The following is a 15,437-nucleotide window of genomic DNA, read 5'->3' as shown; positions in this document are numbered from 1 at the left end:
ACTGGATATTATTGGTACAACACAGCTGTAACCTATCAGAACCACAGGGGCTCGACACGTTCATTTGACCCAGAATGAAATAGTTAACCCCAGGGTCCGACCCCGAGAACACTTAAAATTGATTTAAATTTCTCTCTCTTAAACCATTGACCAGGTCTTGGTTACAGCTGTACATACATATATTCTATGTCGAGAACATCATTATCATTTACTTTATAAAAGTTGCAGGGATATGTTGAAAAGTTCTAAAAATATTACTTTTGAAAAAAAAAAATTGATTACGTTTTTTTGGGGTTTTTTTTGCGAGAGACATATATAATCATAACTGTTTCAGATTAAACTAATGTGATATATGTGTCTCTGCTCACATGTTGTTGTTATGTATCAGCATCTGGGAAGTGACAAGAGTGATGTCTTAAGTGACGGGGTCTGGACTGAAGGGACCATTGCAGAATCACAATTTCACCGACTGTTGGTTATTGTGAATGTAAAAGAAAAGGAAAAGACAGCTTCACTGTAGTTGGTCACACTGTGAAAATGCACACACACACTCACACATACACCAGAGGAGAGATAGGCTTTGTGAATACAGATGGGAATCAGAGTTAGAATGTTAAACATGCAGAGAAAAATTAATATAATAATTAAATGTTAGCACTTACTCCAATATTTCACATATAAATTGCTTGTATTATAAACTAAAACTTTGTACTAAAATTGATCAGTAGCACTAGTGTCTGTGTAAATATTGATAAGGTTGTAAAGTTAATAATGGCCAAAATATAATTTTAATACACTGTTATTCCCTTTTTTCTTTTTTTTTCTTTTTTTTCCCCTTTTTTACTGAATTGACTTGACAACAACAGGGCTGCATGAATGCATAATTAACATTGGCTATCCAAGTTCAAATTTTTGACATTTTATTCCCTGAACTATCCCAGAATTAAATGAAAAAATGTATTAGTTTAAGTAAGCTATCAGAGGAAATTAAAAACAAAACTGTGATCAAAGGGTTACAATAAAAACATTACATTACTGGGACATATTTTCAATAATGTGTCTTATTAAATTCAAATTGAGATTCTTTATAAGTATAGGAATATATATTTAAATTGATATAACTTGGCACTACACTGTTAACCTCGGTAATATTAGTATGTAAACAAAAAACATTAACCATGTACTAAATGAACATGAAAATAAATACAAAAAACTATCAAAGTTTAATAAATTAACATTATAAAATTTATAAAATAAATAAATGTATGATACAAAAGTATTTGATTATCATCAAGTTAGATCTATAATTAGTTGTAATGGAAACGAAACAATATATATGTCAACCTGTGTATTGGCGTTAAAGGTAAACACTGCTAAAAGTGTCATAATACAGATGTAAATCAATTATGAAATTTAACATCTTATTTACAATTTTTTTGGGAAGTTTAAAATTAATGAATATTAAACAAACAAAAAGAAAAATCATTAATAATCTGCCCTTGAGCTTCAATGAGGCAGTGATAGCCTTATATGATGTATCATTGTAATCTATCAGTTACTTCCCTCCATTACTATTATCTCGTGTCTAGTAGACAAAATAGCATACAGTTTAAGAGTTAGACTACATATTTTAATTAGGATTTCAATATTTTATCAGGACTTGACATCTTAAGGTTATATGCTACCGTACTAAGTTCATTTTGCTCATGGCTTAATTTGTATTTGTGGATTTTCTCCATTAATTTTGACAATTGTCTTGTTGAAATTTTCAGAATGTGCTATACGTATTATATAGGAAACTATCCATCCACTTCCTTCAAAACCCGGACATTCTTCCATTACATATGAAATGTAGAATTAACTGTGATAAACTGATAAAAACACATCACTGATGAAAGTTAGCCAATTGGAGCCAACTCTTTTTAAAGAAAAGATATATTAACTTTTAACAATTAAAGAAGAAGCACATATGGCATTAACACTTTAACAGTAACCAGAGTTGTAATATATTTAAGTCAATATGACCTATTATTACCCTGCCCAATAGCCCGTGGGGGTCAGTCAGGGCCAACATGTGCATACCATTAAATTTCCATCCCATACTGATATTTCTAGCTAAGTTTAAATTATTTCCAATAGCAAATCAACAAATGATGCTCAAAATGTATTTTCCTAAATAATCTATAGTAAAGTTTACCCCCTCTCCTGGGAGAAACAAGAGATTCCAGGGTCATGAAATTCACAATTACAAATTTCAGTAAAGCACCTTCATTAAGACTCTTCTATCTATGAAGAGTATTTGAATCTTCCTGATTTCTGTATTGAGAAGATTTTTGAAATTTCAGTCAATTTGACCCTTTTTTTTTTTGCCCGCCCCTTAGCACCCTAGAGGGTGGGGACCATATAATTCACAAATGCACAATTGTTTACCCTTTGACAATTGAAGGTTTCTGTAAAATTTCAATGAATTTGGTTCAGAAGTTTCTGAGAAGTCGAAAATAAAAATTGTTTATGGACAGAAGGCAATTAGAATAGTTAATTGTTAAATTATCTCATTTCTGATTATTCTTTGAAATTCCAATGATTATTTGGACTAGATTAATTGATGATATATAAATCAAGAAAGTCTTATCATTGATATCAATAAGTAAGACAGTGCTATCTTGTTAATTAAGAATGAAGGGATATACCTCTCTGGCAATTTACTAATGCAATGTGTAAGCTACCGGGTGCATATAACTGTCATTAGTTTTTAAGTAATCGGTAATCATTCCTACATTGAATATTTTGGACATTTTCGCCTTAATGCTTGTTTGCTAATACAGGTGAACTACGACATGAAATTAGCATGTTCCTATTTTTCTATCACTTCGGTCACACATGCGTTTGAAGATGGAGGAGCGCCAAGAAAGCTTGCTCCCTTTACAGGGAGGGGGAACAAGACCTGCATCCTGTAAAGTAGATTTTACTAGTTTTAAAGACGGTGGCAAAAGTCCTGCGTCGTGTTTAGATTTGGTAAAACCACTGCATCTGGGTACCAATCCTGCATCCTGAAAAATAATTTATTGTTTGAAGTAATAATTTTCGCCTATTAATTTGTTCAACACCTGAAACTGATTTTACAATTTCATAAAAAAAAAATCAAGTTAATCTTTATATTAATCAATATACTTTCAGTGTTATTAAACCAGTCAGAAATGACCATTTTTAGTAGATCTACATTATCTAGTCTACATTTACAGATATACATGTACCACCAAAGAGGAAAGAATCCAGCACAGCGATAAATTGTAATCTTTAATGAATGTTGTGGTTCTTGACCTGTTGCAAGTATTCTGTATAAAATGTGTGTATGTAAATGAAAGAAAAAAATCCATACAGCAAACTTGTTATCAAATACCTTATGGGAAATATGGGTATCTTATATATTCAAGTATAACAAAATGATAAAAATTTAACAGCAAAAAAACAAAAACAAAAACAAAATTATAAAGCATCCTTGACACATTTAACAGACTTACATAGCATCAATGTTTTGACTCAAAAGAAATATTGATGTCATATACAGGATAAACTTGGCACAATTGTTATTCTATATATTTGATTTAAATGAGTGATATCCTATTACATTATACATAATATATCCAACCTAGCTATGTAAGTGTCTAGTTAGTAATACTTTGGCACATTCAAATCTTCTATCTTAATATTGCCTCTATGGCAATTCTATGATCTCTGGCAATACATTCCATCATGTTAATAGCAGTCCATGCCACACAGGGGCTGTAGTGGCACTGTAAGATAACTCGGGGTATTACAAAGCATGCAGGGCAACTGACTACTTGCAAATAATGCGGAGGGGCCAACAGCTTATCTTCTGAAAGAGAAACAAAAGTCAAGAATTTTATTCTCAGAATGCAGCAGAATTATTTAAAGAATAAATTTGAAAAGTGAAATAGGTGTGAAGTGAACAAGTGAATTAGCAAGTGGTTTTTACAGACGTGCAATAATCATTAACTAAATATTCAGAAATAAATTTGGCAGTAATATCTGGGATTTTCTTAGGAATTAAATACCATACACATATATATATCCCCCACCCCAATTACAACATTGATTCCAACACTGTTCAGGACAACAGGTTTTGTTAAGAGGTACCAGGAATAAGTCTTAAGTAGTTTGCAGAATTATCAATAGATAGAAATTAAATACAGCCATGAACAGAAGTGATTTTCTGGATTCCACATAAGATTTTAAACTGGAATGGATTGCATGGAAAGTTATTAAATTAAAATCCAAAATATCATGCCATTACACATACAAATTGTATACTTCATGAAAATATTCAACATACCACAATCAAACCAAGCAAACAAATGAAAGCAGCATTACCAAGAGTTATGAAGCAGTACTAATGAATGTATGTAAATCACCCTGAGTTATTGAAATGTTCCAAACTTGACTGGTTTCAAAGCTGTACTCCTACCCTGTATACAGGGAGGGCTGACAACTTGGACAGTTTACCTTATCTGAACTCGAACTGTATCCACTGTAGTCCCAGTCCTGATGAAAAATATTTCAAAATAATGCAGAAATCCTTCAATTCAAATTGAAACCTAATTATTCCCTTTCTTTTGAAATGCCATTTGAATTCCCAAAGTTTTAACTAAATAAAGCTTAAAATGGCATATACTTAAACTTTTTTATACATAAAAAAAAATATACATTTATCTTAACTGGTATTAAGAAACAAAAAAAGGGAATATTAATTTTCTGGTAAACTAAATTTGTTAGATCAAAAATTCCTTGTGTTATGCTGTTGATTAATTTTGATGTAATATATATATGAACAGGTATATATTCTGTGCATATACTATATATGTACATGTATATGCAAAAGTAACTGAAACCTGAGACATATTCTGAATTTCAAAAATGATCGAACGTGATCATTTGATCTTTAAATTTGATTAAATTTATTAAATTGTTTTGGAAGAGCTACAGTTAATGTTAACTATATTAAATTGAGATATATTAAAATTAACATTTAAGGTTTCACTCAATGCATAAAATAATTCTAGCCTCTCGAAAAATAGAAAGTCTCAGACTTTATTAGACAGATAAAGTTGTGGCGGTCAGTAGCCTTGTTCAAGTCAATGTTTGTTTTATAGGAAAAATTTCCATTTGGTTAAAGCGTTTGGGATTAATTGTCATTATGTAATAACTTAATTAGGCCAAGTCAAGGGTTGATTAAAGTCAGATTTCATAATGAAGGGCCATTAGACTGATAGGGATGTTATTAGAATTTGAATACACATGGAGAAAAGAGAAGATAACTGCAGATGGTTCGAAAAAAATCTAAAAGCATTTTGGAAGGGAGATAGCTATACTAAGGATATAAAGAGGAAGGGATGTACAGTTGTTGATTGGGGAAAAAAGTAAAAGCATTGGGTGGCTAATGGTTTATATAGATAAGAGTTAGATAATATTTCTTACCGGTTCTTTACCATCACAAGAACCAACAGCCTTTTTGTACTACAATTACATCACAACATGTAAGTCTTTATGTATATAATATAACAGATATCACATTCAACATGGCTTTCATTAACAAGAGATGTTATGAGGATAATATATGTAATCTTTGTCATCAAGAAATCTATAGAGATTTAAATTTTTCTAACACTTCTAGAAAAATCACAGCATAGCAAATCTAAATCTGCCATCAATAACAAAAAAGTCTGGCTAAATATGGCAACATTCATAATCATATGACACACTATGGAATTGGCATCAATATAGAATACACATTATTATCATACTTCAGTGGAAAATGAAAATGAGAATTTCACTTGATATGAATATATTTATCATTAACACTTCAATAATAAATCATGATTATGATTGATGTTTATAATCTCATAAGGAATCAGGATTACATGTTGGAACATAAAAAACAAGCTTAAAAATTGCATGTTTTTACAAATTTCTATTTAACAATAAATTATGATAACGAGGTATTACACTAAAAGGCAAATTTAATTACCTGCAACCTTATAGTTTTAACAAAGTGAAGGAGGCACTATAGAGAGAAAAATACAATGAAGATGAGAAAGTCTGATGCAGACTGTTAACAATAACTACGAAAAGAAATAACAATATCATAAATGGTCTATGGTAAAAATCAGAAATACTTTACAAATATCGATAGCACAATGACTTGACTAGAAAATCTAAGCTGTAAGGCACATCAATGTTTTCAGATAGATGTAATAAAGGTGAAACAAAATCCTTTTTGTCACCTGTTTGTTTTTGATAATTAATTACTTCTGAATAACCATGCATGTCATATAAAACTCACATAGAAATGTTATATGATAAATAAAAAAATTTTCCTACAGGAATTAGATACATAATTACAAGCAAATGTATAAATCTATAATGCTGGCATGAAGATATTAATGCTTACTGTAACAAAATTAGTCATGGAACGTTTGAAGGTAAAATGAACTGACCAATCTGGTGTCAGGGTTTTATTTTTGGCGCCTTTATAATAACACAGTATCATCTGAACAGTAACTTACACACTTCAAACCCAGTTTTATATCTAGCTACGTATTCACTTGCTTGGCTATCACACGGGCTCGCAGGCTAAGGCGGTTTGCCGAGGACTGAGCTCTATGAAGATTAAATGGTGGAAATGCTCCAGGAACCGAGGCACTTGGAGAATGTGGCACAAAAACAGACCATGGAGGTACATGAACATCTGGATCGGTCAAGTCTTTGAAACACCTATCACTTGACTGTGGATAAATAAATTTTTCTGGACCCAACTCAATAACAGATTTTTCAGAAGAAAGTTCAACATTAGTATTGTTATTGGTAGGAAATTCAGATGATGATAGCTCAGATGAAACTTGGCTAAGGTGAGTGTGCATGTCAAGTTTTTGATTGGTCATTTTAGGATGAAAGCCAGACACACCAATATCAGTGAGGTAAGAGAAACCAGAGGCATGCCACTGCATAGACAAGCGAGGAAGATTTACCTCAGCCCGTGTTTTGCTTTTTGACTTGGACTGTTGATTTTCCGCATCATCATCATCTACCACAATGGTAGTAGATTTGTCTGTGCTGTAAGTTGCTGGACTCCCTTTGTGGTTGAATTTTGACATGAGAAGCCGCTTATCATAGGACTCGGACTGTGACCTCTCTAGATAGCTATTTAGAGCATTGATGCTGTATGCTCCAACCGTCTGCCCGCTTATGTGTGAAACGTTTTCCATAGAGGAAGGGTTGATACCTGGTACACTTCCATTATTGTTAGTCTCTGATGACCAAGTTGTTGGCACAAGAGGTTTGCAGTGTGTTTCAGCTTTATTTGGAATCAAGACAGTTGTTGAATTTGCAGAGCGAATGTAAGGAAGCTCTGGAAGGGCCCGAAGCTGGTGTGTTACTACTGGATTTAGGTTAGAACTTTCCCTAGGTATGTATGATGAAATTGGTATCAGGTCAGATTTGGATCTAGCTGGTAAAGGTTCAAGAAGAGATCCTGGTGTTGCTGTAGTCATCACCAATTCTGTGCTGTGATCAGATTTCTGCACTTTTACGGGGTGTATGTCTTTGTTAGATGTGGGTCTGATAGGGTGTAAATATGCTGAGGTCCGCACAGACTTTTTAATTTGTGTTGAAAGGGGAGCTAATGGGGGTTGTATGGAGCTTGATTTTGTCAATAATGGTGGCTGCACCAGGATTTGTTTTGCCTCACTTTGATCACTTTCTGGACTACTTCTTAAACTAGCAGTACTGTTTGATGTCGTCATTTGCTCTGTTTTAGTAGAACCAGACAACTCAGGTGCTGGTGTTTCTGGCTCATGTGACTCAGAATCATGGTCATGTGATTCTTGGTCATGTGACTCTGGAAAAAGTTTGCCACTACTAGAATTTGATAATATGGAAACAGATGTTCCACTTTTTGAAAACTCAATTGTTTGAATGGGAGTGATAAAATCGGCACCGTCATGAATACTGCAGCTATCATCAAAGAATTCCTCCAAATCACCATCTCCTAATCTTTGAAATGCTACTTTATCAAGTGCCTCGGTGCCTGGGTGAAACCCTGTGTCGCACACAATACCACTGTCCAGCCGAGGATCTTTAGTTTCCTCCTCACTGTCTAATTTATCAGCAGCTGGTATGGTGTTTACTGATACAGAGTTTTTGTTGTGAACAATTACTGGTGCATTTACAATGTGCTTGCTACTTTCAATCTCACTCTCAGAGGATTCTGACTCATTTGCTGAACTCAATGAGCCACCTCGAATAAAGACCTTCAATGCACTTTTGCCCATTTTCCTCACCTTTCCACTACTGCTTGCTGGTCCAATGCGTCTGCCTCTCTTTAGCCTTTGAATGTATGCAGCTGGTGGCGAACTCTTGGGATGGACTTGGTTTAAACCATTGAGGTTAGCAATGGCATGAAGCTGTTTTTTATACTTCTTTTCATTTTTCATAAAAGCTGGAACACGAAGACAATCGAGGCGTGCAACTCGTTTACATCTTGAAATTTCATCCGGGCAAATCTTTCCACTCATCATCACACCAAAGTCAATGGTATCTACGTTTCTCAGGATTTCAACAGCACCTAAACAACGAAAAAGTACAGTGAAAAAAAATTGTGCTTCTGCCAATAAAATTATATGTCTCGAGCTTTAATCCTATTATCAGACTCCTACAAAAGACATAATTTGTATTCGGTTATCATTTAAAGTCACATGTACATGTATGTAGCATAAATGCAGTCGTCTTTGAAGCGATGTTTTACTTTGTGTAGTGATAGTCTGGTGTCTTACAAAGATATAAGATCAATGTCAGACAAATCATCTTTTTTATGTACACTTCACAATTTAAGTATTGATGGAGGTAATCGGAAAAGTCAAGCATGAAGTACAAAACAATTCCCGTCCAAGTTTCATTTAGAACCAACACACTGACAGATTTGCATAAGGATAAAATGTAAACTAATTGAAGTTCTATTTTCAACCTTCAAAGTAACACTGGTCTTTTCCATAGCCTCCAATGTCATTTGGATCGACAAGACCTCGCTTCACTCTCATACAGTACTTCCATCGCTGTTCTTTACTGGATATGAATGTTCCCAGGTGATCAAAGAGCTGTTTAAATGACATTCCCACTGGCTTTACAGGCAGTATCTGTATCAAAGATCACAGATTATTGTCAAACATCCTGTCAATACAGTAAGGTCATTTAGGGATAGTGCCTTTAAACTGAAGAGCCACTTCACTGAAATGTTGATCATACTGCAGGCACATAGGCTAACATGCCTGTTCATTCTTTTGACACAAAAATTGGCCAGGTATAAAACTTTATATTGTATTAAATAGTAAACATTTTTTTAAAAAGTTTCACAAAAAGCAAATAAAATTTTACTGAAAATATGACATTCTTCCAATGTCCCTTGTGGTGACACAATGCTAAAATGTGTTACATGTATGCTTGTATATTGTGCATTCTTTTAAACTGTGTATCAACTTCATAACATGTAATAGACACACTAGCAACAAAATCAAAATCTTTCAAATGACTTACAATACAACATGGCAGGCCCCCACAGGAAGCGTTCCTTTGCCTCAAGGATAGTATGTATGGCTGCCAGGCCTTCCTCTGCTCGCATGTGTTCTAGACTACCCATACCCTTGATACCAAACCTCCGACGGTCACTGTACCAGGGCTGAAGGCCATCATTGAAGGCACGAAACTAGAATCTCCATCAAGGAGTCATAATTTACAACATCATAATCAATGAAAATTGAGATTTGAAAATTGGAAAATATCCATGAATATTTTAAAAGTTCTATTATACATGTATAGCTGACATGATAAAATCAGCTCTGCATGTGATCTAAAAAATGTCGACTACTTTATATCTTTTTGGAGTGTGGATCCTAGCCTTTGACCTGAAACATCTATAATTTACAAGACTGCATATATCATAAGGGCCCTACCTTGCAAATAAACTCATAAAGATCTGAGGACAAAGAACACAAATTGGATATGAGAATATACAGAATGTAAACATGTCTTCTGAGCATAGGTAAGAAATTTATATTTTCATACACCCTTTGATATCATGCTTTTGATATTTTCTAAATAATTCCTCCACTAAATTTCAATGAATTTATGAAATGATGGTTTTGTGGTTACTTTTGGGTACTCTGGCTTTAACTACAGATCACACATCAGTAAAGCCATAACCTTAAGTAGTAACTGTCATGAATGATTCATTCATAAAAGGATACAAAATGGGTGCCGATCTCATGGTTGGCCAGACAACGAATCCCATGTTCTGTGATGTACACATTGTCTGTGGAATTTCTTATCCAAAAGGAAAAGTTCCTAGCTTCAGGTTTATTGGACTTAACATTTGGACCAACCCACATCATCCGTGCACTGAAATGCATAAAATCAAACAGAGGAATGCAAAAACAGATCACATAATTCTGACAAACTGAAAGATATTCAAACCAGTATTACTTATGGAAAAACAGCAAAACATAATTAAGGCTTCAGGAAACTGATAAGTGTTATGAACCTATGCTTCAAAATGTTTACTAGAACCTACTGATGAGATTGACCATGTTGATGCACATAATGTATAACAACATTCAAAACCCTTTACCTGGCAGCCATATCATTGCACCAAATTATACTCATGGCTCCATCAAGATTGTGTTCTTTGATGTAATCCTGGAGGACTTCTGTAGCCTGCTCTTTGGAAATTCTCTCTCCATACTGCTTTGTTATGTATTTCTCTGCATCACCATATTTCTCCTTCACTGACTTCAGTATATACTCAGCTTCACCAAATAAATCAAATCGAATTTGGTTTTTGGCTTTATGGTACAACTGCTCAATTTCATCCTCTGACCCTTTGAGGACAAATTGAGGTAGTTTGCCATGCTTGAGGAAGCGTTCCCTTTGCTCCTCAAGGTTTAAGGGACATATTGCACCTGTAAATTTTAAAGGCTGCTGTTCTAAGAATCTTATTTTAGTTTTCTGGGCTTTATCTTTTCGTTTATCTTTCCTCGTCATCCCTTCTGATGCATAGAACTGGAGGTTCTTATTCAGCTTTTCTCCTGTAAATTAAAATGTACTGCCTTTTTATTAATGTGAATTAACTCAGTTATTTCAAAATCATTAAAGAACATGAAAACAAATTTGTATTTTACCCTATCATGTTCCCTTTCAATTATTGTAATTTCCAACTTTAAGATCCATCTAATGAATCTTTACCGCTTGCCAATATTTTCCCAGTACAAATGTACCTATCATAGTATCATATGGGTCATCCAAGGTGATCATTTTTTACCGAAATTTAATATAGCTCCCCAAAACGTCTGAAAATGTGCTAGGCTCTAGAAATCTATACACACTAGGGGAGGTCAAATGTAGACTGTAACAAATTCTCAACTTCCTGTGATAACACCACCCAATGATCCATACCACATGTATATATTCATAATATACATGTACACCTTGTGCATTAGTCATTCTAGACAATATTAATATATGAACCAACTGCGTTTTTTTTCTTGATATATCGGCATTCACCCAATACACAATAACTGAAAGCACATACATTTAAAAATGCACGTAAGAATAGACAGAGGTGAAAACTTTCGGCTCAAGTTCTGCACGAAATTTTTAAAAAAAAATGTGTGTGATAACGACTTACTTTGATGCTCAACCGGTGTGCATTCTTCCTTTGGCAGATGCCCGTGTGTCGTCTGATGTCCTGCCGTGATGATCGCGTCAAAGGCAAGCAATTTCCGACTGACTACACAGGCACCGCCAAGTGTCCGCCATGTCTAAATACACAGGTTACCAAGAAGGTTTGTTACGTCACGGAAATCATTGTCATCGGAGTTTTACTATACGGTGATAGAATAAACTAGAGACATTCCGAAAAGTTACACTCTGGACAAGGTGTTCGATGCACACGGAGATAAGTTATTGTTTTTACTTGTATATTTTATAACAAAATATGCAATAGACAACATTAGCATCACAGGAAAGGAAAGCGTATTATCTTCTTAAAAGTAGAATTAAAAATATATGCTTAATGCTGAAACTGAATTATCACTATTTGATACATATATGTAGTGTAGCAGTAGCAAGGAGTAACAAAGTTAGTGTAGCCAGAGACATATATAGATGTATATATGTCTCTGGTGTAGCAGGCCGGATTTTAATTGTAAATACTATAGGCCTACATGTATGGTCGCCTTCTAGCTTCCGGCTAGCGGGAATTTCCCTTTAGCTAGAGCGGCGGACCAGTAAGCCGACGGTCACGGGTTCGATCCCGCTGGCTGCACACTACTACTCCTTGAACTTTTACACGTAGCATGTAGATCTATGCTATACGTATGGTACTTAGATTTACTGTTGCAGATGAGGTGTGGGTCCATCACCAAAAATATAATCTGTGCATCTTTTATCCCTAAAAGGACTACTAAATGTGAAGAAAACGGTCAATAGCTCCATGGTGTATTTTGAGACTGGTAGATATACTTTACATGAACATCGTAAAATAATGATCATGAAATATTGGTTAAAGCTGATAAGAACAGATAATTGTATATTAAAGTCGTACCATGATGCTCTATTTGAGCTCAATATCAGAAAACCTAATTATCAATTAAACTGGGTGTATGAGATAAAAAAAAAAAAAAGAAGAAGTTATGTATAGAGTAGACATGGGTTTAACTATGTTTGGATTGCTTAAAAAGTACATAAATGAAAAACAGTTTTTGAAATATATGCAACGCCTGCATGATATATTTATTCAGGAATTACATAGATTCAATAATTCTTCAAAATGCCAAATTTATAAATACCTTGCTGATAGCTTTGAATAATTTCAATATTATTTGAAAAAAGCTTTTAACTCCAAAACCAAACAAATATTAAGTAAATTTCGTATACATACACACTCTCTTTATATTGAGTCCGGACGCTATAATGCTGTTCCGAGAAGCGAAAGAATGTATACAGTCTGTAACCAAAATGATGTAGAAGATGAAATGCATTTTATTCTACTATGTCCAGTTAATGCAGAGTTAAGAGATAAGTTTTATCAAACAATATTATTATAGACATCCGAGTGTTTATAAGCGTATAGAATTATTTTCATGCAAAAATGTTAAAACTAAGTAAATTTGGTAAATTTTTGACGCAAGCAACACATAAAAGAAAATGTCTTATGAATCTCTATCCTCCGCCATCTTGAGAAGTTCGTTCAGTATGATTATTGTATTATATATTTGTATAACCTATATCCTGTATTGCACTTGATGAATAAAAAAAACTTGAAATTTGGTAACCGCAGGTCGTCTGTGTCAAGACACACCTAGAATAAGCCTGGGGTAATATCATTGTTTAGTGTTTACATCTCGTCTACACCATAACCAACATGATGCCCTCTCTGCCTTCTCTGCTATCGTCTTGGTAGCTGTCTTTCTTTTTGCGCCCGTCCGTCCTACTTTCTGTAACAGTTTCAAAGCTGACAGTGCAGGGAACCCTCTGGCACCAACCTCTACCGGGAACAGCCATGTGCTCCATCCCTTCTGTCTACACTGCTCCACACAGCTAATTATTAATTATGTTATTACCAATGACTCCATCCCCTCAATCGCTAATTTGAAGTTCAAATGTTGTGAAACTTATATCAAATTAAAGGTTGAAAATTTCTCTACCAAAAGATGATGTTATTCGATAGGTTTAATAGCATATAAGAGCACACCAGTACTTAGACTACTGAATATCCTGATATTTACAGTGGACTGGGGAACCCCCATCTGGGGAATTTCCGCCTTTTTACACCTGGAATCCTCCGTCTTTCTATTTATACCAGGAATGTATGTGTTCTATTTTCAAAATCTCAAGACCCTACTCTTTATTCTCGAATATAGAAAGTGCCAACTTCAAGTATTATTTACTCAGGAAATAGTTACAAACCTAAGAAACACATTTTCTTCAGGGACTTGGTTCAGATGAAACACCAGCGAATTGTCTGAATTAGTTGTGAGAGACCTACAAGCTCTTTGTATTTGGCAGCTTTCCGTTCATGTGCCTTAAATCGACATCCTTCTTCCTATGGCACAGTTCCATCAATATGTCCTTTCGGCACTGCTGCGACCATGTCACCATGTCTGGTCTCGGTATGGTATGCAATAATACATCAGGAAAGACAAGACTTTCATTAGGGTCTGCTCTCATCTCTCAAGATGTGCTTGATTGGGAATATTTATGTGACAGGCTGTGGCAGCTGGTTGCTCCTTAATTTTTTCTCCAGCTCTTACAAACTAAATGTGAGTGGGTTTCTTTTGCACCGTTGTCGGCTTCTTCAGTCTCCGTTCTTTCTCCAGGATGCCTGTTAAGTTAGCCAGAACCTGGTCGTGTCGCCATCTATATCTACCCTGCTGGAGAGCCACTCCACGTTCAGATAAGGTATGTGCCGATGTCCCTGTGCCACCGCATAGGGGACAAGCTGGATCCTCGCTCAGGATATAAGCTCGATCCTCAGAGATATTGAGGCCCCGTCTACACAGGTTGCTTGGTGATGGCAAGGTGTCGCACACAGACCTGAGCATGAAGGAGATTCTAACTGGTTCAATCTTCCATAGGTCAGTCCATGTGATCTTGTGCTTTGGAAGATTCCATCGAGTCCACAATCCACGCTGTCCTAACTCAACTGCTTTACGTTTGCGCCATTGTTCCTCCTCTGATGTGACTAATGTTGAAATTCTTTCCCTTCTGTCTTTACCATCTGCTTTGCTCCACTGCTGAAAATGGTCGACTCCAAGTCCTCGTCTACCAACACAGATGTTTCCCACAATGTCCTGCAGTTCCAATGTGCTCTCAGCTTGGCTGACTGTATCAACACCCGGCCATTTTCTGCCTGTCCTTGTGACCACCTCAGCTTCCCGTACCATGTTATCTCTGGAACCCTTCAATGTCATGATAAATCTACACTTGGACACCTTGGATTCTTCCACAATGGAAGACAGTGGCAAATGTCTTGCTTCACATACCTACTGCTATGAAATTAGGTGGTACCCCCTACCATGATCGCAACTTTCCTCTGACACACCTCTTAAGAAATTCAACAGATCAGATGCCAGTGGTAGATTATACAGCATAAGGGTCCTAGACAGCCTAGGACGAATATTATGTTGATACAACCAAGCCCGATCCCATACAGCCCGTTTCCATTTCAGCCATTCGTTGACTTGTCCACAGACCTTCCCCGCGTTCTTCATGTCGGACATGGTCTCGTCGTACCATCTCCCCAAGTATTTCATCGGGTTTTTGACAATAAATGAAATTATGGAATTTCCTCTTCCTGGACTCGAAGGGTG

General features: G+C 35.3%; 1 protein-coding gene across 1 annotated transcript; it reads right to left on the bottom strand.

The window, feature by feature from the left end:
* Positions 1–2,830: 2,830 nt before the first annotated feature.
* LOC117327833 (uncharacterized protein KIAA0895-like) lies at positions 2,831–11,923 on the bottom strand. Its single transcript, XM_033885037.1, is given in 10 exon segments — positions 2,831–3,877; positions 4,525–4,563; positions 5,497–5,535; positions 8,358–8,641; positions 9,041–9,188; positions 9,190–9,209; positions 9,607–9,775; positions 10,317–10,467; positions 10,697–11,153; positions 11,753–11,923. Coding segments are annotated over 9 exon segments (1,302 nt in total). The 5' UTR covers positions 11,110–11,153; positions 11,753–11,923; the 3' UTR covers positions 2,831–3,838.
* Positions 11,924–15,437: the final 3,514 nt, after the last annotated feature.

This window comes from Pecten maximus, chromosome 5 (genome assembly GCF_902652985.1).
Source record: "Pecten maximus chromosome 5, xPecMax1.1, whole genome shotgun sequence".
Classification (NCBI taxonomy): Eukaryota; Metazoa; Mollusca; class Bivalvia; order Pectinida; family Pectinidae; genus Pecten; species Pecten maximus.
Note: the sequence above shows the minus strand (reverse complement) of the source record. Positions and strands in the feature narration are given on the sequence as shown.